Source organism: Seriola dumerili, unplaced genomic scaffold (assembly GCF_002260705.1).
Source record: "Seriola dumerili isolate Sdu_G_001 unplaced genomic scaffold, Sdu_1.0 BDQW01000291.1, whole genome shotgun sequence".
Taxonomy (NCBI): Eukaryota; Metazoa; Chordata; class Actinopteri; order Carangiformes; family Carangidae; genus Seriola; species Seriola dumerili.
In genome coordinates, this window is record NW_019174546.1 from 7647772 (window position 1) to 7675122 (window position 27351).

Here is a 27351-nt window from a genome sequence, read left to right on the forward strand (position 1 = left end):
GGGGGGGGGGGGGTGTTGGAACGGAATAAGCTGAGGGAGTGTTTTTAATTAAGCAATGCCCTGCCTTATACTTAACTACACACCATTATCAGAAAGTTAGACTGTCTTGAGTTACTTTAGTTTCAGTCTTTTACACTCTTAAGCAAAGTAAGACGTCTCTATCAAATTCCTTGACACCTTTACCCCTGCCTTAAACTGACAGAATTCAATATGCTGCAGCTGTGTCGTTGTTACATAAAGAGTTCACTAAACTATGCAAGACAAACCTGCAAGCCCCAGCGTCCCAAACAACCTTCAACAGCACATGAACTTCAGCCCGGATGAAGAAGTAAACAGCACGGAGAAATAAAGACCATTCTTTCTGAGAGTAGTTTTTTCCTCTCTCCCTCTCCTGTCCTCCACATGGGAGAGATATTAGGCGTTTGTGTTTTAAGGAGCTGTGAAATACATAAACCATGAGCAACAGGAACGCGAGGCCCTGTGGATATGCAGATGGGCTTACTTTGCTGGTGTCAGGGATGCTTAGAGGGAGCAGGCACAGGAGCAGTTCTCATCTAAAGGATTTTCTTAGGAGTGCAGAGGGACAGGGTGGTGGCAGCGGAGAACACTCGGGAGACTTGGAAACAGAGAGTGGGAGGAGGGAGAGAAAGAGAGAGAGAGAGAGCTGACAGTCCCCTGTGGCCCTGTAACTATATCCAGAGTCTGCTCAGTGCATAGAGAGGGGTGGGGGCTCACGCAGGGCCATGCTGATTGGGCAGCCCTGGAGAAGGGCTGGGGTAGCGACAGGAAGTGACCTCAGCCCAATGAGGCAGCTGTAGGGGCGAACGAGCTGACTTCCTCCCTTGGCTCTCACTAAGAAACAGGCTGCCAGCCTGATTCAACCCCTGTTACACTGCTGAATAGAAACCCAGCCCTGCACAGACTGCTCATAATACACTCAGAGTCAAACCTCTGTTCCTCTCTCAAGCTCTTTTTTTCTTTCCATCTGTTTATGTTTATTTATATATTACGCAGCACTCTTTCAGTTTAGGGCTTTATGTAAATATATGAAGCATGTAGTTGAATTATGTACTATATATACTGTATATTCATCTGGGATTAGCCTATATATATTCTAATTTCATTTTTTTTTGTCAATGAATCCCATTAAAAGTCACACTAAATTAATATAACTAACAAGTATTGTCAGTGTAGCTCATTCCTCATGCGCCACAGACTGCTGCCATTCAAAAACTATTAATCAATGAGCTACATGCACCATGCTAAAGCGCCAAATGTGTATTAATCCACGAAAAATAGTTCACAACAAATTTTTGATTTACACGTTTTTTAGTAATGTTTGGTATAAAAAAAAAAGTACAATGCCCGTCTATTTTAGGAAAATACTCTGCTTTTAAATGTTTGCATCTTCAATAAGAATGAGTGGGCTTGGAGCCAAGAGAAACAGCAGGGTATAGGGAAGTATTAAGAGACAGACTAACACATTGTTGGTTTTGTTCTATTAATGGGATTTGATGACATCAAGAAAGATATAGAATAACATCAGCCTTATCCCTCAAATTTGAAGCATATACTATATTTATATCTTTTTGCCGTTTCCCCCGATGCACCTGCTCACAGACATAAACACACACACGCACACACACAAGGTCGGTCAGGCAGGTGCAGAGTTATCTGCATAATGAAGCAGGCCAGGTCTCCAAAGGGACAGCGTTGTGCACTGGGGTCAAATGAGGGCTGCACATATGGCAGAGGAACAGATCTGTGAACCCTGCAGCAAGCTTGACCTTAGTGTACACCCTCACACAGATAAGCAAACAGAATGGTGATCAAAGAGGGCAGTGATCCTCTTGCACGGCTATGTGGATGCTCTCGTGCTATCCTCCTCCCCCCTCTTTCGCTGATGCCTGCTGCTACGCTCAGACGCGCATGTAGGCTACAGAGTATCTCACCTGTCGAATGCATGATTGCAGAACGCACTGTCGAGTCTTTCCCTTTCAGACAACCATGAGCTGCTTTGATCGGCCTTTACCTTTTTGCCAGACAGTCGTGAGGGAATGTAGTCTGTATACTCGACAACTTGTGGTTTGTTTTCATTTTCTGGAGACGCCACCTTATGTGATATACCTTGCCATATGTTTATGTTATTGAGAAAAGCTTGTAAAAGAACATGTGGTGATATGTTACAGTAAAAAGTTCAATATGTGTACGCCCACGCTGTTTCTTTTGGCACTGCACGAGATGTTTCCATTCCTTTCTCTTCCTAGAATATCAGAGGTCACCGGGTTCCATTTGTCACTATTATAGTGTAAATCTATAGGTGAGATACTGTGCTGCCTATTTCTCATACCTCTCATCAAGTGACAAGGTCCATCATGCATATGGCAAATAGTTCAGAAAAATGATTGATATAGGCAGAAATATTACATTCTTGATAAAGTAATATTGTGTGTGTATATTTATATACACACACACACAATATTACTATATATATATATATATATGTATATAGTGTTTTTTATTAAACAGCTTTTAAAACTAATTAAAAAAAATATAAAGTTGTCGGTGAGTGAGCAGACAAGAATAACAAACCAGAATGTGTCTTCCTGCACTGTTTTCCAGTGCACTTGTTTTGCCAGATTTGCCTAAAGCACCTTCGATTAACCCTCTGCTTTGGTTCCTCCAGGACTCGAGCCGGGCACAGCTGGTTAGGTGGATTGTGTTTTTGTGCTTTTTGGTACCCAGGGCCTATGTGGTGGGTACTGGGCTGTAGAGACCTGGGATAAACTCTAGATGAGTCCCTGGTGCATACGCCCCACCCCCCCTCCCCTTGCAGTAGCTGGCCCTAATGTCGGGCTTGGCAGGAGCTTGATCGAGCACTAGTCCTGCCCCATGGCAGAGTCTATAGGCCGTTTATTGACGCACAGGAGATGGGCAGTTCTCTGGAAGTCTGAGTCAGCAGATCGTTGCGCTGCAAATGAGCATGCAGGTTCGCAGTCTGAACGACATTTATTTAAGCTATCTCCGGCCATGGCTGAGGTAGTTTAATGTCAAGATAGATGTGTGGGGAATTCTAATGCCAAGCAGATAAACTGGGACTCTGTCTTGCTTGAAATAACTGTCGTATCACTGTATTAAAAATGTTGACATGTGAGGATGTTTCAATGGGGAGAGTGTTTTGGCAGCCTTGACAGTCAGTTTATGCACACTGAAGAAGTGATGACATGATTGGGAGAAACTATTTTTCAATCATTTTTTGTCCTCTCAGTAACAGTAATAACCCTCTGCCCTGTTTTAAATGAGGCAATTTGCCAATTCTTGATATATATTCTTGATTCATCTTCTGCAAAGCACAAATGACTGGTCCTTCATTTTGTCTTTCTTCAAATCTGTTTTAATTTGAAGTCGCTAAAAATAGATTATTTTGCATGTAAGTTAATCAAAAAGATGACGCTCGCCATGTTCAAAGTAAAAGGCCTCGTCTGAGCGATTAGGACCCCTTCTGGTCATCCAATTTATGCCTGATGGGAGCAGATCACACGTCATATTATTTCCTGTCTGAGTCATGAAAATTGCAGGCGGGAGTCTTTGCCACAAATTTGTCGAATTTGAATTGTGAAAGAGTAAAGTAAAGCAGAAAAAGAAAAACAAGTGTGAGTGAGACCTCTGCTATTCACACTCTGCTTATTTCCCCTTTTATGATTTTCTGTTTTTTTTTTTTTTTTTTTGTGTGTGTTTCTTCTCTACAGAGGAAGGATTGAACCATGAATGCAAGCTCTGTAGTCAGTCATTCGACTCACCAGCGAAGCTTCAATGCCACCTCATCGAGCACAGCTTTGAGGGCATGGGAGGAACCTTCAAGTGTCCTGTCTGCTTTACAGGTGTGTATTGTGCATGTATTTAAGTGCAGGCGTGTGTGTGTGTGTGTGTGTGTGTGTGTGTGTGTGTGTGTCACGGATTTACAACCCAATGAACTGATAAAAAGATTAGAAAGGCAGAGTTACTTTTTGTGCACATGTTAACTTTCCTGAAACATTTACATTCTCAATATGCAAAGCTTTGCATTCCAAGCCTCTTTTTTTTTCCAGTGTGAAAAGGTAAATGGTTTCTAAATGAGTTGGTAAATGTCAAGCAAGCAGGTCGGCTAAAGCTCAGAGTAGTTTGCTGCATGTGGCTTTTTATTTAGTCAAATTGCCTCCAAATCAAGGCCAAAGAAGTGTCATGAGGTGAGAGGGGGGGAGAGAGCAGGGGGGAAGACAGTGTGAGCAGAGGCGAGATGGGGGGATGGAGGAGTGGGGAAAGAAAAGGAGATGTGCTAATTGTGGATGGCAGTGGTGCTGATAGCTGTAATGATCTCATCTGTCTCTGTGCGTGGAGGTGGAAGGACCGGACTCCTCCTGAGAGGATAGTGCCCTCCTTCAGTGTCAACAGGGTTAACTATCTCTATAATGAAATCTGCAAAGTCGTTAACTTCAGCTCTTCACTCTTTCTCCCTTCTCAGCTCTTTACTCTTCCTCGCACTTTTTGGGTCCTCAGCTCATTTCCCTCGCTTGCGCTTCCTGGCCCCCACCCCAACGCCGCCACATCCCCCACATCCCCCGCATCCCCCGAATCCCCCGTCAGCCCATCACCCAAAAAAAAAAACTCATTTGTCTCTCCTGCACTTGTTATATCAATTAACATCATTACCTCCCATTTTGCATTTTGCTCAAATATCTTTGTTCGCATTTTTACCTCTTCATCCGCCTCACCACTGAGCTCCGTATTCATTTTCCTCTCTCCCTCTCTCTCCTCCCCCTCCCTCTACTCCGTTCTACTTCCCTCATCGCTGTTTTGGCCTTATCTCTCTTTTAGCAGAAGCCTATTGATATATCCCCTCCTCGACGCACCCCACCTCCCCCACCTCCACCCCTCACAGGGGTCTGGGCATTTAATATACAGAGCATGCCTCCTTCATCTGAGCCTTCATTTTCCACCGCCGGCTTTGACAGACAGGTCCCCCCTCTCCCTCCGCGTCCATATCGATCACGGCACATGAGAGAGAGGGATGCTGGGAGGGAGAGGGGAGGAGGGAGAGACAGAGTACACCCTCAGGACAGTGGTCGCAGAGCAGACAGACAGATGGGCGAAGGCCTGTAGTAGCTGGGAAGGCAGGCTAGGATGGACTGAAAGGCCTCCCTCTGTTGGGGATGCAGGGGACAGGCAGACTGAAGTCAGAGCACTCAGAGGAAAAGGAGGAACTGAGAGACTGGCTGACAGCTGTCCTTGAATATATTTCTTCAAGTTGAGCCTGGCATAAATTAGAGAAAAGACACTAGTTTAACACCCTAACATAAGCAAACTAACAGTCTATTGTGTAATAAATGTATGCAATGTTTTCAGGCTTCTTTTTCATAATAATACGCGAAAGTTAAAAGACTCCACACCGAGATCTTTATTCAAATGTTTACGCAGCAGAGTCTCCCAGAAATGATATTAATATACTGCTATTGTGTAACAGCATATATGTTTTGAAGGAAACATAAAGCTATGCAAATGTTTTGTTTTTTTTTCTTTTTTATCAACACTAACAAAATGTTCATTAACTTATCTGGCAAGCTGCATAATGTGAAAACTGAATGCTCTGTAGTTACTTCATTAGTTTTCCTACAATATCTGCAATGAAAGCATAATTAAGTTTTTATGGTGATGTTTAGGCAATCACAGCGCTTGGTTAAGGTCAGGGAAAGATGGTGGTCTCTATTAAATATTGAAGAAGTCAACACTGACTTAAAGCACAAGACAAGACGTGATTATTTTATTAACACAACCAAAACTACAATCATTTGTGAAACCTAACCACACACAGAACTCAAGATACCTGACCGGACAGGATTGAAGTGAAAGTATTGTCAAGCAGTAAATATAAGATGTACAAATAAAAATACTCTTACTTACCCATATACATGTATCTATTGTATATAATTGGATTATTATGCATTAACACGAAAGCAGCATTTTTATGTTGCAGCTCGCTCAAAGTGATGCTAGGTTAACTCATTTATACTGTGTGATAGTTTAATCAATAACAGTGCATCATTTTCTTTAGGATGATCATATGGCTTGTATGTAATATGTTCATTCACAAAGTAAATGATATGAGGAAAGGAAAAACAATAATTTTTCTCCCTGAAATGTAGTTGAGTCGAAGTATAAAGCTCATGTAAATTACAAGTACTCTGAAGCTGTGAATACAGTACTTCAGTAAATGCACATAGTTACTTTCCATCACTGGACATAAAAAAAAAAAAGGTTTTTCCACTTTCCTCAATATACGACTTCACCCAGCTGCTCGAGGTCGCCTGACAGTAAAACATAACTATGGGTCGTAATAAGCTGCTTATACTTATGGGGTTGTTTCGTACATGGAGACGTCTTAATTCTCTATGATCTAAATTCTGCTTTTTGTTTAGACGATGTGGATGAGATGCTGTCGATGAATCATCGCGAGTTAAAAGCAATCAACATAATGAGTCTAAACATAAAAGTAAAACTTTGATCAAACTAGGTGGCAGCAATGATAGCGGTCGGGTCATTGAGTTCACGTGATTAACAAGGTTACTCTTTGTTTAAAAGATCGTGATTGTGTTTTAGTTTGATCTGCCCACCCATGACCTAAAGCTCAGTGGGAGGCAGGAAGTGACTTTCATTCTTTGACACACCTGATTATCCTCAATCTGTACCAAAGGGAACGAGAGAGAGGACAAATCATACCACAGAACAGACCGGAGGAAAGTATGGGGGAAAAGTAAGTCATAGGCAGCAGATGAGGGGGAGACAAAATAGAGGAGAAAGGGAGACAAAACTTGGAGGAAGCTGAGAAGGTTGCAACTGGCAAGTTTGGATGTGAGATGAAAGTAGGGAAGAGGAGGAGGAAAAGAGAACTGTGTAGGGGAGGGAGGGTAAATGGAGAGAGGTCCATAAGCCCCTGGATGATGAGAGAGAGGCTGACTCTCTCAGGACAGATTTGACAGGTTTCAGAAGTGGGGGAGCCTGCAGCTAGAAGTGTCTGCCTGCACCCTTAGGAGCAGTAGTGAGGGCTGGTGTGGAAATTGTGATTGGGAATATGTGCTTAAGACAAACAAAACAGAAGAAAGTGTGCCTGATGAAAGTCGTACGTGTTTGTATGTGTGTGTGTATGTGTGTGTGTATACACTTTTTTTTTTTTTTTTACTTATGTCACAGCATGAAGTACAAACTTGAAAAACTACAGGATGCACTGCTTTCAAATCTGCAAGAGTCTGACAAATACAGTAGTTTAATTAGTTTTTTGTTTAGTTGCTGCCCACATTCTGTTCGTGTGTGATGTTAGAATTATGGCAGCTTACATCCAAAAAAACTGACAGAGGCTTAGCTTTAACTCAAAATTAGTAGTTTTTAGCTTATAGCACCGAATCAACTTCCACAGCCAACTTGTTTGTGCTGCCTTAGAAACCTTGGATCAGCCTCTGCATTGTGAACTCTTAGATTAAGCAGAGACGAACACATGTAGGCTAGACGAATAAATAAATGAAAAGGAGAAAGGGGGAAAAAAGGATAAACTTTTTTTTCCTCCCTGCACAAACAGCTTAGTATTGGTGCAGTGCAGCCTGCAGAGAGCACCACCCTGCCAAAATAAAGATGAGCTGGGGCCTGTAGTAAAGGAGACGTCTGCCATGGGCGGCCCCTGAGATCTAATCAGAGGGCTTAATATCCCCCACAGCGAGGAGACCTTGGCCCCTCAGCCCCCTCAGCCCTGACACCCCTGACGCTCAACCCGGCTCAGCGCTCTGTTCAGCTCCGCTCTGGCTCCATGGCCAACAAACTCCACAAAGTTCTCTCTCTCTCCCCCTCTCTCTCTCTCTCTTTCTCTCTCTCTCTCTCTCTCTCTCTCTCTCTCCTTCTTGCTCTCTCTCTCGCTCTTATTCTCTCTCATTCTCAGCAGGGAGAGACACAATGGCCAGCCACTGATCCTGTTTGGATGTGGTTTTGGATTATTTCTTCCCCGTTTCTCTATGTCCTCATTTTAACCCTCTAGGAGGACATGTCTCTCTTCCTCCTCTAAATGGGCATTGCAATAGCATTTTTCATATGTGACTCATGCTGCCAAATGCCAATACAATGTCCCTCCATTGCCCGTCTCAGCTTATCCCTTCATTACTAGTTGCATGCTAATTTGATGAACGATGATGAACACAAAACAAAGCGTCTAAATTGCAACTCTCACCACTAATTAAACGATTACCACAGTTTATATCAGCAAACTCTGAAGTTTAGCGATCCCAAGCTTTTAAAGATGTCAAAAGTGAATTGTATAAATTAGCTAAAGAAAGTTGTGGAGCTCTCATTTACATCTTTGCTTTAGTCTAGCCAGAATTTATTGGTCTTACAGGAGGCTTGAAGGTGCCATTACTGCATTTTAGGCACTGGCACTCAAGCACTCTGGCTGTGAATATAATTTGATAAATGCACAGCTGATTAAATGTGTCTCTTACTGGAACTGGACCAGATACACGTGTAAACAGGGAAAAACAGCTATCATGACATCTCAGTTGTGTTTAGCCCTATTGTACAGTATTTGAAGGCCCCCCAAGTCTCAAATCCATTTTTATTTTTGCTGTATTGACTTTTTTCTCCTCTAGCCAAAGACATAATGAAGGCTTCCTGCAGCTGCTGTGACCTGCTTCTGTACAGTATATGCAGATAAAACACAGCTAAAGAAAAAAAGCTATTGTTTATCAGTGCTTTTTTTTTTTCTTTCCGAACATTTATTCCCCACAAGGAAAATTGTCATAGTTTTTGGAGCATAACAAATATGCATGATAGCCGAGGCCTTAACCTTGAGCTGAAATGTTTTGTAACGGACTGCGAAACCAGCCATCTATCTGCAATTATGTTTGTCTTCATATTGCTGTGGTCATTAGTTTCAGAAATGGACCATGGAGTTGTTGTTTGTTCATTAGAGGAGGTTTGTTCATTTCTGGTTAACAGGCTGCCATGTTCCAGAGACAGCTGTCACCCAGGCATTAGCAGTCTGAAAGCATCACCACAGTGTGTCTACTTTGGATCTAAACTTTTATTTCCCAGGTCAGGAGTGTGACATTCAATGAAGCCGAGTGCGTCTCAAGTGTACGCAGCTCAATAATTAATAACCGCTCTCCCAGGTGAACCCAAATTGGGACACGTTAATGTTGCAGAGCCCCGCCACGGGGCTGCTGCGACCCCAAAGCCATCTCCAACAGACACCTCACCTTTTGTGGCTGTGCTTTTTTCCCCCCCTCCCTCTCCTTGTGGCCCCATGGTGCACGCATTAGAAGAAAAGTTATTTTGAGCTGTAAGAAATTCAAATGAAGCCCCCACATGCTAACTTTTCCAGAGCATCCAGACCTTTGAGATTAGACAGCCATCCTTAAAGCACAAGGGTCTGGGATAACAAACGGCATGTTTGAAGTGCTCCTTGGAGAGGGCAGAGACACACACACACACACACACACACACACACATCCTTAGACACCCACACATGCAAGACACATGCACTCAAGACGCACACAATTGCATCCCCTTAGCTTTCAAGCGTGGACTATGGCTTAATTAAAGCACAAATGCATGGTATATGTTTTAAGTGCCAGCGAGTTGTGTGTTTATATGATGGTGAATGCAGTCTGGGTCTGCATGAATAAGTAGTGCAACACCATGAATATTTATATTGTCAATATAATTAGCGATGTAGACTAATGGAGGCCATGTTTTGCACTTGAAGCCATGCCAAATTTTTGTGGTTGTTTATTTTCTGGCTTGTTGTCCCCACAGTAGAGCTAAATAAAGAGCATCATTATTCCCAAAACATTATACATTCGCTAGCTCTAGTGCCATGAATATGACCACTCTAGTTTCACTTTTAACATCTATATTGTTCTCCTTTTTTTCAATTATACATTTCATAACAAACGTTTTTGTTTTTTCTATTGTTGATAGTGCACTCATTTGTTTATAATTAAGTAATTGTCCTTGCCATTTGACATAGTCTTTCTTCAGTTTTTATTCAGGCAAATGCAATGTCGATGTTGCCTTTGTTCCCTCAATGCAGGCAATAAGGCCCGACTCTAATTTACCACAGAAGAGGAGAAAGAGCAGAGGCATCTTACAGTGACATTTTTTTTTTTTTTTTTGGAAACACAACACTTGGAAAGGCTGTAAAATTTGTACTAACATTTATGAATTTCCTCTCCGTCCCTGTGTCTCCTTTTCCCTGCATGTGAACAGTGTTTGTCCAGGCCAATAAGCTCCAGCAGCACATCTTCTCTGCCCACGGCCAGGAGGATAAGATCTACGACTGCTCGCAGTGCCCACAGAAGTTCTTCTTCCAGACAGAGTTACAGGTGAGCCTCGGGGGTTGGTGGAGCAAAAAAAAAAAAAAAAAAAGGGTGGGGGGGCACACTAGCAGAAACTGCGACCGCTAATCACACATGACAGCTTAACAAACACTAAACACCGCTCACTGCTCACTCCAGCCATCCCCTCCTATCCCGGCTGGGGTGAGAGACTCAGAAGGAATTATTTCAGACCGTTTCCAAAACTCATTTGTGATGTGCAGATATGATTTGATTTGCTTATTAGACCAGCAGAGCACTAAAATATCTGGAATTAGAGGATTAGTGGAATGTTCGTTTTTGAAGCTGTAATTACATACAGTGCAGAGGCAAAAACACGGTTGAGTCAATATGCCTGCATCTCCCCTCCTAATCACAGAGGAGGCCTCATGGCTAAATATGAGCTTTGTCCTCTGGGAGACCGTATCTGCCCTTCAACAAAGTTAGTAGTTGGACTTATGAACTCGCAATGTTAGAGAGATAATCCATTTTCTAGCAATCTTTTTCTGCGGTCCTTGGAGAACCTGAAAAAATGAAACAGACCTTATTATATTATTTCACTGTGGTGGTGTTTTCAAGCAGCTCTGTTTTGTTTGGGGGATTCTCTACCGTACACATGGCACACTTCTCATATCCAGATCTTTTTCTATTACCTTTTGAAACTACATCATTAAAATATGAGTAGTCTGTAACCATCATGTTCAATCCAATCACTGAAATTATTCTTAATTTGCCTAAAGCACAGAAAGAAACGAATAGCTCCTGACCACGTCTTCCAAGTACAGCTATCTGAAACTTGGATTAGCAGCACTATGTATTAGCAGGTAGCCAGAGGAAGTACCCAGGGCTTGGCTGCCTATTGATCGGCAACGATTTTCATATTGAGATTCAGGTTGTAAACACAGAGGCGTGTGTCTGCCAGGAGGAAGGTGAATGTGATCATTATCTGCTGGTCATTTGAGCACCGCAACCATGAATAAAACACGTCCTGATCCGCCAACATGCAACTCCAACACAGAGAAGGTTATTTAACAAGCCTCGCGCTCCACCAGACTGCCAACGTGGAGTCTTTTCATTCATGCCAAGGCCTCCTATTTATCACAATTTCATCCCTCATTGGTACGAGTGTTCTCTATATAGCAAGGGTTGTTGCAGGTACCTGTAAACAATCTCAAATAACCTGGGGATGTTTTCCTACTTTTTTTGTTTGACATTTTTTGGAATGAAGTGATCTCCACCTCCCGCAGGTGTTGTTTCATGCATGATTATATTGTTTTACACTCTGTGTGAAGAGACAAGAGCAGAACATGAAAGACCTATGGCACTTTGTTGTGAAACAGGGGGTTATGAAAGGAGAGCAGGAGCGAGCTTGGGGGATAAGACGATCATTATGCTCAACCTGTGCCATGCTCTAAAGGCAGTCCCATGTGAATGCATGCTCACACTCTCTCCTAGTACTTCATAGTGCATATAGAGTACAAGTACATATGCGGTTTCTTGTCACATCCACAGAAAAATCCTGATTTCTACTGTGACCAGAGCAAAGCTATTTTAGGTTTTGGGTTTTTTCAAAGGTCCATCTTTATTTTAGGATGCAACTCCTGAACTTAGTAATGTCAGATTTGCCTTTTTCTATATCTATAGTTAAAGTCTTCAACAAACAGTGCAGGTTGGAGTCTTGTTTTTAAGTTGTTGTTTGTTTGCAGTTGCCATTTCCCATGCATCACACTTCAAAATGTCTCACTGACACGGGGCAGTCGTTTGTCAGTCTGTCTGAAGTGGAGCTGTCTTCCAGCAGCGAGAGAAGTGGAAGCTCTCTCTCTTTGCTGGGTCTTGAGTTTGGAGTTTCTCCCTATTTCTCCCTGACACTCTGGCCCGCTCGCCGGCTGCCTGGGCTCCTCATCTCTCACAGTAGTCGGAGGGGTCAAAGGGCCAGTGCAAGCTGGGAGAAGGAGCGGCGAGAGGGAGAGCTGCCACGGCAGGTAAAGGGAAGCAGGAACGATATTTTATTAATTTGCTGCTGAGATCCTGAAACAGACCAAAGGCTGTGACAGGTATCCAGTGCACCGCTCCACATCCTCCCCCACCGCCTCCCCCCATGAACTCTACCCTGCGAGGGGCTAGCCAATTTTCGCCAGCCTGTCGAGATGGATGATGGGAGAGCATCCGTCTAATCAGCCCTCCCAGGACCCCCCGCCCAGCCGCCCCCCTCAGACCAGCCAGATTGACTGACTCCTGGGCCTGTGTGCCCCAGAATCCAGATTCCAAAGGAGAATAATCTCTCCTGCTCTCCCTCTCTCTCCCTCCATTTTTCTCTTTCCTCTTTCTTTCACAGACAAAATAAAAAAAAAAAAGCACTGAGATGCATAGACCACCATCCTCCTCAACACTCTCCAGAGGACTCCCCTCCACTATCACACACACACACACACACACACACACTCACACAGCCTCCACCCTGCGCATCCCTCTCCCTCACCCTATTAAAATATGGAGCAAAGTCTAGATATTTCATGAGGTGCTGATGGGGAGGGNTCACACACACACACACACACACTCACACAGCCTCCACCCTGCGCATCCCTCTCCCTCACCCTATTAAAATATGGAGCAAAGTCTAGATATTTCATGAGGTGCTGATGGGGAGGGCAAGTGGGCTGGCTCTGCAGTGCTCTCTCTGACCCTCAACTGCTGCCCACCCCTTCAGCAACTACAAGGCAAAGCTTCACTATATACTCTCACCCAAATAAAACCCACCGTCCCCTCATTTTAAAAGCAGCTGTCCCCTTGTTAGGGGAAAAAAAATGTCCCTGGGTTCTTGCGAAGGCCACATTTCAATGTGAAACTTGATAATAAACTTCCTCTTCCCTTTGCGTTGGCTTCAGATACAGTAGCTTTTCACATTGCAGAAGGAACTGAGCCACTGACAATGCTTCTAGGCTGGATTAATTAACCAGATTCATTAACTGATGGATACACAGTATTAGCCACAGCTTAAATCTGACATTTCTCTGAGCGCAGTTCATTTGTGAGGAAACGCACAAGTTCGGCTCCTCCAGCGACGCGTTGTACTGGAGAGCTGCAATCGGAGGCTTCTCTCCCAATGATCCCATTTCCTCCAAAGACAAGACAATGAGATTGAAGTTACACAACAGTGAAGATGACATTTTCTGTGTGAGATTCCCTTGTTCCTTTTAAGCTGGGCTGTCTTTTATTCCCTCCATCCTCCAATTTCATTATCATTCCTTGGAAGTGACACGAGATTGTAAGTCATGTGTTAAGTCGTGCCGCGATCGACGGAGGAGTGGAAGGACTGGGGTACTGTATGACTTCTCCCTCTCGTCAGACGCCCGCAGGACACGTACCTTAATTGGAGTGTCTTTTAAAAGGATTCCTTCAAAGACAATCCAAAGCTCCCTGGCCTTAATGAGTGCTGAAAGTGACAAGAGCACATCTGCATCATGTTCTACTTCCCCACACAAATGAGATTCTCCTCTCCCTGTGTGATAGCCATTATTGCCAAGCTGTGACCAATTCCACTGTTTTAATTAAGCATATTTATAGGCTTCACGGTCACCAGGTCAGTGTAAACAGCTTTGCATGTCGTAACATCGGTCCAAGACAGAGGATAGCAAGAAATGGACAGTCTGAGAGGAAGGAGGGAGGACGAGCGAGAGAAAGGGCAATAGAGGAAACAAGTGCAGGAAATGGGTTAAACGTATCCACAGAAATCAGTGAAATGCATGCATATAATGTTATTATTATCATATTATAATGCAAGGAATTGCTAAAGTTTATTCTATTCTATATCTTCAATATAAAGACCTAAATCCCCAGAAGTTTTTCTTTCTTTTTTTTTTCTTTTTTTCTTTTTTATGAATTTTAAAATATGCCCCCGAAAACGCCCCAACTGCCCCGTGTCCCAAACGTGTCGTACAAAAGCAAAGCTTCGCGTGTTTGTCCCTAAGTGGCTCTCAAACACCCCATTTCCTCTGAATATCTTGATCTGCCAAGTGTGACAGCTCTTCATGCTTTTGAAAGTTGTATATATATTTATTTCCTTTTATATGACAACTTGTTTTTTTCTTCATCACCCCAGGTGCTCAGATTTCTGTCACCATTTCAAAAAGTTGCGCTACAAAATAAAAGAACAGTGAATTAGAAAGAAAAAAAAAACAGCTGCTTGTGAGGCAACATCATTAATATTTAAGCTTATTTATAATTATGTGCAACACTGTACACACACTGCTTTGCACTGTAAATGGGGACATAAACACCCTTAGATGACTAGTGATGTATCACAATAGTAGTGTTCTAGTTTTGTAGGTGGATCAGAATTAGACAGCATGACAGACCTAATGATCCTGGGAGGATATTCTCTCTCTCTGTGTGCGTGCGCGTGTGCGTGAAAATGTGTTTGTGTGTACACATCTGTGTGCGTGCTGTATGTATTTGTCTTTGTCTCTGTCTCTCCCAGGGTCTGATATGTGCATGCAAACACATTGTCTGGAGGGAGACATGACAAAAACTCCCAGAAGCCTTTGAGCTGTTCTTTTTTTTCTTTTTCCTCTGTTTCACCACTGGGGAAAGTTAAATCCAAACAAAGAGTAGGCGCTTGGTGTACAGTGCTAGAATCCATCACTGGATCTCTCCCTGAAACATGTCTCCTTTACTTTTCTTAGTTGACTTTTCCTGCAACTTTGATAAAAACCATTTTAAGGGCTTCTCAGGAAATTCACTACAGGTTTAATTTACTGCCTGTAGTGAATTGATTTTCAAGTGTCTCTTATGCTGTTGATGTTAACAAAATGCAGCAGAGGCCAAAATAAACAGCATTAGAACAATTATTCCCTCTCGAATTTTCATATTCACACATCGCAACACCAAAGTAATTTAACTCTTCAGTTTTGGAAAAGGCTGCTGAATGACACCAATTGTGGGACAATTAAAAGCTAATTTTCTGAATCGCTCCTCCATTTCAGTGGGAAAACATGAGCGTGCAGTTCAGCTCTTGCTTTCTCACAGATGTGTGGAAATGCAGGAGAGAAAATTTAGTCCTCAAAACTATCCGCATTTGTGAAGTGGCACACGAAAGGGAGGGGGGTCGGATGCTCTGTAGCATCCCTAGTCAAAGTCTGTCCCTGACTGAAGTGGTTAAATGTGAGAGTAATTGTGTTTTGTTTCTGGGACTGACATGTGGAACCCCATGGACCCCATCTCCCTCCCAGTGACAGGCAGAGATCCTCCCCCCTCGCTCTGTCTAATTAGAGGATGTAGCCCAGGGCTCATGTCCCAGGAAGACCCATCCCCCTCCCAAGATGGCTCCCCAAAGAAAGCCCTTAATTGGGTTCTTTAGTCATAGTCTTCATTTTGGCTGGAAAGGCATCTGTGTGTTGCTATCACCTCAGAATACAGTTTGTATCGCTCTCTTGTGTTTTTTTTTCTTCCTTTCTTTTCTCTCCCTCTCGCTGGCCCTCTCTCTATTGCTTTCCCTCTCTCCCTCCTCCCCCCGTCTCCCACTCTCTCCTCACTTAATGAGGCCCCATAATAACACAGCAGTTGTGCAGTTGTTTTGCTACCTCAGTCAAACAGCGGGATCACTGCATAGTGTGTTTCTAGTACCATTCACTTGTCTACTTAGACAAGGTAATGAGTATCATTTGGAGCTACAAAACACTAGCCCTCAAAAAGGGTGGTCCGTCATCTCCGGTTACACCTCAGAAGTACTCGGTCGGGGTAGTTAGATGTCTAATCAAAGCATTTCAAGCATTATGGATTTATTATAATTTTTTTTTTTTTTTACAAGCATTCAGTGTGAATATGAGCGGACGTGAAATGACACACATGGAAGACATTGAAAACTATTGCTGTTGTCAACTCCGCCATTGCCTAGTGCTGTTACTGTATGACCATGACTCCCCGGGCACCTCACTTCAAACAAGACAGTCTGTTACCAAGGAGACAGGGCCGGTTGTGGCACAACAGTGTTTGGGGTCAACCCTCCCTACGGCCTGATAAGTGATGACTGTGGAGAATGCCAACTGCTGTATTATTTATTTATTTGATTGTGTTCTTCATTGGCTAAACTAGCCAGCAGTAAGCCTGGCCTGAGGTCAAAGCAGGAAAGGATTACTCCCTCAGTGGACTGGTCAACAGTAGGGAATGCACAAAGGGAGGATTGAGTCAATACTGGACCGAGTTCAACACACCATTAAAAATCAAGGCAGAATGTAGCCCTCTTGTCTTTCACTGCAGCAGTTTTGAACAATAAGAAAAACACTTCACATGTTGGCAGGATTTTCACAAATAACCCAACTCGCAGCGGAGTCATTACTGATGGAAGTCCATTGTTCATCTTTCAATCATTAAATATCCAAGTGATTTCCTTACTTAAAGTCACCCTGCAGTTTGGAGCCCTCGAAGAAAGACCACAGGTTCTTTGTTTTAGTATCATTAGGTGACGTTCTCTGGCGCGTTAATTAAATTCCTGAGTGATGACTACGGGTATGCACAGGTCTCAGTGGTTTTGTGCACACTCCCCATGCTCCAGATGCAGCTATGCAGACTTACTGTATGTCAGCCATGCAGGGTAAGAGCGAAACTCGGGACTGACTGATAAGACCTTTAATCAGAGCTTAGAGGGGGATGTTTACAAATTTGACTCCTTCCTTCAAATTTTGATTATAGATAAACTAAATAAGACACTTTTAGCTGCAGGGGTTAAAATGAATGTGCTTAACTCTTCTAATTAAATTGTTTCACTAATGAGTAATCTTTACTGTAAGTAACACTCACTTGACTCACTCAAGCATTACCGACTGGCATGTCAACAGACATAGCTATTAGATTTGACATTTTGTTATAAGTTTTCCTTTTGTTAGAGCTTCCTTTCTCAGTACTGAAAAATTTACGATCACAATATTCCCAGCAAATACCCCAAACTGTCCTTAACTGGGACATTTACAGTATTATTGCTATCTTAGATGCTATTGTGACTTTTTGCTCCCACTTAGACTGTTTTATTTCAAGTTGTGTTCGTGTTTTAAATCACAGAATGAACCATTGTAAATAACTGTGTCATAATCAGCTCTATAGTTGCAGTTCTTCCTGTCTTACTGTTGGCTTTTTTTATTTCATGTAACACATTAATTACACTTCAGAGTAAAGACAGTTTTATGTTACACTGTGCAAGTTTATAACTTATCATATTGAGCGTGAGTTAAGTTATTTTTTGTGTGTTGCAGTTTTTACTTTATTGGACTTCGATCAGGAATCCTGAAATAAAACAAACACTGTCATAAAAAAATGTAATTACAGCATTTTCACCTGCATTTGTAGCTTTGTATACGTGTGTGCATCTATTCATCCTTTAATTAATGTTAGTTCATACACTAATACCAATTAGGTACATTTCTATGCAGTAAACATGATACATAATCAGCTATAGATTGGCATAATTCAAAGATATAGCACATCAAACTTGAGGGTTACATAATGCGACAGACTGTGGTAAGTTCACTTGTTTAAAATGCACACTGCTCTGTTTTTTCGAGAATCCTTGAAAAGGCCATGGTTTAAAAAGCTGTTATTGCTCACTCAGCTCCTTAACCACTCAATAAAGCCTGGGTTTAATGTTACATACTGGATAACACCAGGTGTGAGAGGAGAGAAGCAGACACAATGTACTTAGCATGTGCACTGCAGGTATTAACATTACGCTAATCAAACATTGTTAGCGTTGCGATTAAGCTTTACATCCTCTCTCTGTGATGTTGGACAATGTGAAGATTGTCTTTAATACAGCGAGATCAGATGAAAGAGCGAGTGAGTCTGCTAGTCCACCAGTCTTCCTCTGTAGAGCTGATGTAAGAGATGCACCTCTGTTGCCTCACTGGAGACCGGGTGCTATCGATGGAGACCAGAGCAATGGGGAACAACATAAAGAATGATTAGTTAATAAATCAACTCCCCAGCCTACTTGCACTTTCCCACTCTCTGCTCTTCCCCAATCATTCCCCATTTTTTTCTCACCCTCTCCCTGTCTGTAGCGGCGTTAAATTCCTAAGACATATTGCACCTGTTTGCATGGGTACACAAGACCCCTGCCGGGTGTTCTCCCTCCTCTTCCACTACCCCTGAGGGCGTTGCAGTAGGGTGATGTAATCAGATGAAAGTGGTGGTTTAATGGTGGCACAGAGCCGGTGAGAGAACAGGAGAGGAGGAAGAGGCTCGCTCCGAGCCAATGCAGCCAGTCTTCATAAGGGAGAAGCGGGTGCGCATTATTGATCAGAGCAAAATTTAATTTAGTGGAGAATTGACTGCTATGGTTTACCTGAATACTGCTGCTAACTGGGCCCTGCAGCAGGCCTGTGTGGCCAGCAGGTGGTTGAAAGGATCGAGGAGGAGATTAAGGGTTGGATAGAAGGAAAGGAAATGGATGATAAGGGGAATGGCAGAGTTTCAGGGGGAATAGGATGGCATTGAAGGAGGGAGTTAGGATGAGAGCTAAAAGGCTTAATGGAGGGCATCTAATCCTAAATTGCAGTGATTCTGGTGTGACACCATTAGTGACATCCTCCTTGATGGAGCGCTGGACATATTGGACAATTTTGTGAGTAAGGTGTGAATTGTGTGTTTCACATCTAATTTGATATTTGTGGTTGCATACTGTAGGTATTTAACTTATCCAGTGCTGGTGCAGAGCTACTTGAAGAATTTGACAAGGATGAAGATTGGAAAGTGCATTTGCACCCTCCCTCCCCTCTCCCTCCCTTCCACCCTCTGTACTCATACACAGAACAGTTTATAGCTACTCTGTGGAGTTCACTATCCACAGAGATAAAGGTATCAGTTTCATTTTTCTTTTAACATTTTTCCCCCTCTTTTCCTCTATTTCCCTTTAGTCTGCATGGCTGCCACAGCCACTGAAGTCGTTTAACACCGTCCTTGAGAAAGCCCTCAGTGAGAAAACTCCTGGCATGTTTAAGGAAAAGGTAGAATGCAGTGTGTGTCAGACAGAGCTGGGACATGCAGAGGGGGGGGGGGCATTCCCCAGAGGGGTTATTTTCCCCTCTAATAGCTGTTACGAGCCCTACATTATATCCAAGGAGCTACGTTCCTTTGGGGTCTACAGACACACACACACACACACACACACACACACACACACACACACACACACACACACATACACACACACACCTAGACGCACTGGCACACTCACACAAAGGCATGCACACTCAGTTGAGCACAAATTTTCTCTCTCTGTTTCTCTCTCTTCCACATACACACACGCACACAAACACACACGGGCACACACACACACACACACACACACACTCAGTCCTAGCCGCTTTGCTCTCCCCGTGTCAATATCCTGCCATTTGAAGTCACGTACTGCAGGGGCTTCTGGGAGTCGCCGAGGAGCCAGGCTGACGGGTAATGGGCCGCATTCATTAATAAGGTTGCCGTGCTCCTGTCCCTTCTCTGCAACGCCAAGGATGTCTTCACCGGGGGGTAGGGGGTTGGTGGAGTGTGAGGTGGGGGAGGAGGTGAGGTGGGGAGAGAGAGAGAGGGAGAAAGAGAGAGAGAAAGAGCATCCCGTGGGGAGTCTCCTCCCAGACTCACTTAAAGGAGCTTTATTTCAGCAAGAGAGGAGAGAGGAAGGCAGAGGAGCTGTCCGGGGCCACCTCTTTAAAAAAGGGAGAGCAGGGCCCAGGCGAGCCATGCTAACCCTTACAGGGGTCACACTGCTGCTCCCCGTCAAACAGCTTATTACCCCACCTGTCGGGAAGTAATCGCCCTAGCTGAAAGGAAAGCTGTCGAGGTGTTTAAATGCTTTATATGGAAGCAGCCGAAAGGGTAAAGAGGGAAGGAATGAATGCAAGGGGGGCTAATAGTCATCTCCTAGCACTGCCCGAGGGACTCTGCACCAACAGCACTGAAGGTGACTGCTTTGCTGAACCTTCTCGCTGAGGTTGCAGTAATCATTTTAGGTTGTCTTTGTCTCTCAGTTACATTTCAAAAACTAGCAAAGCAGTGAGAATGTTATTTCACGTGCTTGTTTACTTAATTGTGTACCTTTGTGCTGGAGAAAATGTATGTTGTGTGCACTGACGTGTGTGTGTATTTGCTCATGCATGCGTGCTGATGACTCTGTGACAGGTGTGTCTAGTCCATGCCAGTTTAGAGAGTCCAAGGCCGTGTTTTAAACAGAGCGCAGCAAGTGGGGCATGTAGTTTGCATTAAAGGGATTAGCAGTCACTTCAAAAGATGACCTGGATTCAGCCCACCAGGGACACCAGTTACACACCCCCTGGTCCACACTCCCTTTAAAGAACCTGGCACAGCTGCCCCACTACAACCACTCTCAATGGTCTGTGTGTGTGCCTGCATAAATTTGGGAGATACAGCAAAACAGAGTGATGCTGTCAGCGTGTTATCCCATCATAGCGAATTGTGCACCGTTACATATATACACAAGTGTGGAGGATCAGATCCTTTTAAAAAATACCTCACCGCTATTTCTCAACTTTTTTTTTCCTGCAGTGTATTTGCAGTCCATTCAATACATGTAGGTACTAGATAAACAAGACTCCAAGGAAGATATTCCATCAGGTGTGTCAGTGCCTTGTTATGGATTTGTTTCCATGGACACAGCCTTTGATCGGGAGGCAGGATTTCTGAGGAATGGGATGTTATCTATCAGTGGTCTTGTGCCTTTGTGTTAGACCAGGACTTAACAGTCCGTAATCCCACAGCCAACTGCTATTGATCCACAGACAGGTTTGACTCCTGTGTAAGTTAATTGGATCTGGATAATGAAAGCATAATAATGATGATGTTCAAATGTCAAGATAATCAAAAGACGGTGCCCGTCAATCCTAGCATTTTAAATTACTTGTAAGGCGCAACATTAGTGGCCTTGATATGGACGGTGAATAATGTCTGTTTAATGAAAGGCAAGAAGTGAAAATGAAAAATGCATCAGTTATATGTGATCATAATGTTTCCCCTGTTTCTTTTTGTGTCCTTGCAGAACCACACGTTGACTCAGCACAGCAGCTAACATGGCAAAGATCAGCTCCGTGGCCAAGAACAAGGACCACATGACGCAGAGAATAATGTCTGACCACCAATTACTGTCAGTGCAGTTTTCCACTGACTGTCTTGCACTGAACTTTCAATTCAGTCACACCACAAGGAACCACGCCACAGCAAGAAAAAAGAAAAGCAAAGAAAAATAAAAGAAAGAGGGGGAAAGAACATAAAAGAACCCTCTCCGTTCTTTACTGACCATTATTTCAAAAGTAAAGAAAAAGCCAACTTGTTTGTACATAGAATTCTTCATGTGTTGCTTAACTACAGCTATATTGCAATCTTATACAGTATTTGCCAATGTACAGTTCAAGATGTTTGTCCAAAAAAGAGAAGGGAAAAAAAAAGATCAATGACATTGTCAATCGGACCAGATGGGACTCAACCAGTTGTGTAAAGGAGAAACAGGGTGCCACTGAGAGTGTAGGAAACTGTAGGAATCCGCAAGTGTTGTCAGGAGGACTCTTTTCATCAGCGCCACTCCTACTGCGCAGTATGTCACTCTGTATCCTGACATGGTCAATCATTATGGGATAGAAAAGCTTGATTCACCAGCATAGGCTGAGATCTTGTCTGTGTGTCTGTCGTAACATGGCTACCAGAGGACCAGCTGAGAACAGCGGTGCGACTAATCTGCACTGCCTGCGCTGGGGTTCAGATGAAAAGGGGGGGGGGGGGGGGGGAGGAAAAACAACACAGAGAACAGAAAAACAGGACAGGATGCTGATATATGCAAACGCAGTGACACAGATTTGGAAAAGGCTAGTTCCTCTGGTTGGCTCGTGAACAGAAGTTCCCATGTGGCTCTCAGAGCATGGGGAAATCTCCAGCCCACAGACTCAACCTGTACATTTCTGTTGTTAATGTTTACTGCTCTTTGAAGCCTGGAGATTACTGGAATTTTTTTTTTGTTATCTCTACATATTTTTTTTCAATGGGGGAGTAAACCCATTTGGATTTGGGGTCATGAAGATTGAACGCAATTTCAGTCTCTCTCGGGGATATACCGTAGTTACAAAACTCCCTGGCTCTCCTGGAGAGTGCCCGAGTACTCTTCTTGTTTCTCTGCAGTATCCCATTGCTCTCTGCTCAAGCTGGAAGCCACTGTGGCATCATACAAAACTTTAAACCATTCTGTTATGTAAATGTTTTGCATTCATTGAACCTGAGATGCACTTTTGTATGAAACTTTAATGTTTTGACATTTTGATTGAGAATTGTTCGTACACAGTTTACAGGAAATCACCATCTCCTGCAGCTAATGGACAGTTATCTCCAATGTTATTAAAATGTATTGTACAAATATGGAGTTCTGTATTTGGCAGACCTCGTTTTTTTTTGTGTTGCACATGTGATGGAAATATTAAAAACTGTATGAGGAAATGGCTTCCATGTTCCTTCATTATCTATCTAGAAAGCATGCGTGTGTCTGTGCGTTAATGTGTGTGTCTGCATATACAATTAACCCATCAGACAAGACCTATGACAGCATGAACGCGATCATCATCAAAAGCTTACACTGCTTTTTTTTTTTCATTGTATCAAATTGCATGCTATTTTTCCTCACTCCCTTGTGGCTCTCACTAACGAACATCTGAGCATCTTAAGGGAGGTCTGTGTTATTAATGACTCCATTACCCATCACCCTGTGCGGTCCCATTCTACACACCCTTGCGCTAGGTCTATTTAGGGAGCCTCCAGCACTCCGGGAGACCGAGGAAAAGATTCTTCTGCCTTTGCCGAATGGGACAAAACCCGTGCAACAACATCTGTCTGTCTCAGCAAATGATTCATCAATGGTGACACACGAGCAGCATAACATTTGTTGAAGCTTTCAGTTTTGTTTTGAAAAGGCTCAGCGCTGGAGCTCCTAGCACTGTAACTAGGTTATACTCTGAGTAACAAATGACTGTGAACTAATGCTTCATTTGAAATATAAAGCAGATACTGTAGTTCATTATATCGGAAATTCTGCATACTTTACCAAATGTTGTATGCCTATTCTACATAAGTAAAAATAATAATAGAAGCACAATGATATTCCTATATATATTGTTTTGATCTTTTATGGGCAAAACATATAAAACCATAGATGTGTTCCCTCTGGATAATAATATTAAAGCTCATTTGTCACAAGAAATGATCACATACAGTGTTTTACAAAAGCAGTGTAATTGAGTTTTGTGAAGCTTGTCTTATTGAATTTTCTCATTTCAAGCGTAACATCAAATGTGCATGTTGTCTGTCATCTATTAGCTTTTATTGCATTACTATAACGAGGCTCAGATGAGGAATGGGCAGGGTCTCATGCAGTGACAGACTTCCACAATGAAGAACCAACCCCTCGTCCACATCAGAGATGGTACAGCCCAACATTAACTGTCATACTGAATGCAAGCTGGGCATCCATTAAACAACTTTGCTAGCATCTCCCTGTGCCAGGCACTTTTAATAAGCTTCAAGGGCATTTGAACGGGTCCAGAACTTTGCTTTGCCAGAGATGGACTGGCCCACATCATCCATTACATTAAATTGGGTGGCGGCCTCCAGCTCATATTTATGATTTAATTAAATTCACTTGTGAGGCGTATCAGAACCACTACGGCCTCCCTTTTAAAGCCAGCCTAAGCAGCAAAAAACACACACGCACACACACACACGGCTACACACATGAGTGCATACACAAGCGTTGTGTTTCTGACACTCGCCCAAGTGTGAGACTTTGTGGGCGCTTTGGCAGGGGCATTCTCAGGGGTTCATTTAAAGCAATATAATTACACAGCCCCCAAGTATTCTTCTATCAGAAAGCAGCAGAATGGATGGCTTGTTCAGAGATAACTTAGCCTGGCTGATCCTCCACAGTGTCGTCGCCTGAACGTAACCTCAATGCAATTGGCACTCAGTGCTGCTGAGAGCCTGGCCAGTCCTTAGTGAAACTGGGCAGCTGGGCCAGATGTTGGGAGCAGAGCCGGCATTTATGGGGCCCTAAGCAGAATTTGATTTGACCAAGGGCATAGGTTTGGTCTCAACATTGGGACGCAACAATCCCGCCACCCCTCCAAAACAGAGAAATTGACTTTTTAATGCTTACAACCAAATGGTTTATTAACATACAAGATCTGAATTTACATTCAGAAATGCCCATACGCAAATGGAATATATGTACATGTGTTGATTCTCCATATGTGAAATATATGTAAATATGAAGTAAAAACACATATGTATATACAGTACAGCCTATATATGTAAATATTAAATGTAAAACCTGTTACAAATTGGAATATTAAATAATGACATATATGTCTAGCTAATACAAATATGTATTTCAGTATGTCTGTTTTTATTATAGGTTTCTATTATAGACATATGTATACATAAGTATATATACATCCCTAGGCCTATCAATATATGTTCATTGTATATGTAAATATAAAATATAAAAATGTATGGTTAAATTTAGTAAGTAAAAATTGAGGAAATCAGAAAGAAACAGATTTTTATAGGCATTTAAAAAAAAAAAACTTTATATCTTACTATACTACGAGAATTTCGTCATAGTATAGTAAGACAAAGTATTTTAAGGCAGAAAAACATCAAAAGACGACATAGCATTTTAAGATATAAAAACGTCATAAAACATCATACAAGGCATAAAACGTATTGTATAGTGAGGCATAAAAATGTCAATAGATGTCATAGTATAATAAGGCATGAAAATATCACAAAACGTCATAGTATAGTAAGGCAAATAAAGTCAAAAAACATCATAGTATAGTAAGGCATAAAATTGTCAAAAAACGTCATAGTGTAAAAAGTCATAAAAATGTCAAAAAAGGCATAGTATAGCAGGGCGTATATCATCATTATATAATAAGGCATAAAAATATCAAAACAGGAATAGTATAGCAAGGCATATATCATCATTATATAATAAGGCATAAAAATATCAAAACAGGAATAGTATAGCAAGGCATATATCATCATTATATAATAAGGCATAAAAATATCAAAACAGGAATAGTATAGCAAGGCATATATCATCATTATATAATAAGGCATAAAAATATCAAAACAGGAATAGTATAGCAAGGCATATATCATCATTATATAATAAGGCATAAAAATATCAAAACAGGAATAGTATAGCAAGGCATATATCATCATTATATAATAAGGCATAAAAATATCAAAACAGGAATAGTATAGCAAGGCATATATCATCATTATATAATAAGGCATAAAAATATCAAAACAGGAATAGTATAGCAAGGCATATATCATCATTATATAATAAGGCATAAAAATATCAAAACAGGAATAGTATAGCAAGGCATATATCATCATTATATAATAAGGCATAAAAATATCAAAACAGGAATAGTATAGCAAGGCATATATCATCATTATATAATAAGGCATAAAAATATCAAAACAGGAATAGTATAGCAAGGCATATATCATCATTATATAATAAGGCATAAAAATATCAAAACAGGAATAGTATAGCAAGGCATATATCATCATTATATAATAAGGCATAAAAATATCAAAACAGGAATAGTATAGCAAGGCATATATCATCATTATATAATAAGGCATAAAAATATCAAAACAGGAATAGTATAGCAAGGCATATATCATCATTATATAATAAGGCATAAAAATATCAAAACAGGAATAGTATAGCAAGGCATATATCATCATTATATAATAAGGCATAAAAATATCAAAACAGGAATAGTATAGCAAGGCATATATCATCATTATATAATAAGGCATAAAAATATCAAAACAGGAATAGTATAGCAAGGCATATATCATCATTATATAATAAGGCATAAAAATATCAAAACAGGAATAGTATAGCAAGGCATATATCATCATTATATAATAAGGCATAAAAATATCAAAACAGGAATAGTATAGCAAGGCATATATCATCATTATATAATAAGGCATAAAAATATCAAAACAGGAATAGTATAGCAAGGCATATATCATCATTATATAATAAGGCATAAAAATATCAAAACAGGAATAGTATAGCAAGGCATATATCATCATTATATAATAAGGCATAAAAATATCAAAACAGGAATAGTATAGCAAGGCATATATCATCATTATATAATAAGGCATAAAAATATCAAAACAGGAATAGTATAGCAAGGCATATATCATCATTATATAATAAGGCATAAAAATATCAAAACAGGAATAGTATAGCAAGGCATATATCATCATTATATAATAAGGCATAAAAATATCAAAACAGGAATAGTATAGCAAGGCATATATCATCATTATATAATAAGGCATAAAAATATCAAAACAGGAATAGTATAGCAAGGCATATATCATCATTATATAATAAGGCATAAAAATATCAAAACAGGAATAGTATAGCAAGGCATATATCATCATTATATAATAAGGCATAAAAATATCAAAACAGGAATAGTATAGCAAGGCATATATCATCATTATATAATAAGGCATAAAAATATCAAAACAGGAATAGTATAGCAAGGCATATATCATCATTATATAATAAGGCATAAAAATATCAAAACAGGAATAGTATAGCAAGGCATATATCATCATTATATAATAAGGCATAAAAATATCAAAACAGGAATAGTATAGCAAGGCATATATCATCATTATATAATAAGGCATAAAAATATCAAAACAGGAATAGTATAGCAAGGCATATAACATCATTTTATAATAAGGCATAAAAATATCAAAAAAGGAATAGTATAGCAAGGCATATATCATCATTATATAATAAGGCATAAAAATGTCAAAAAACGTCATAGTATAATAGGGAAAAAAATTGTCAAAAAACGTCATAGTATAGTAA

At 41.4% G+C, this 27351-nt stretch overlaps 1 protein-coding gene across 5 annotated transcripts in view; it reads left to right on the plus strand.

Moving 5' to 3' along the window:
* Nucleotides 1–22166, plus strand: part of znf521 (zinc finger protein 521) — a 90366-nt gene extending 68200 nt beyond the window's left edge. For all 5 annotated transcript variants that reach the window (XM_022758065.1, XM_022758066.1, XM_022758061.1 and 2 more), the window contains exons 6-8: nucleotides 3750–3881; nucleotides 10282–10397; nucleotides 21427–22166. In XM_022758065.1, the coding sequence (XP_022613786.1) occupies nucleotides 3750–3881; nucleotides 10282–10397; nucleotides 21427–21456 (278 nt within the window). In that variant the 3' untranslated portion in view covers nucleotides 21457–22166. The remainder of the gene's footprint in view (nucleotides 1–3749; nucleotides 3882–10281; nucleotides 10398–21426) is intronic.
* Nucleotides 22167–27351: the final 5185 nt, after the last annotated feature.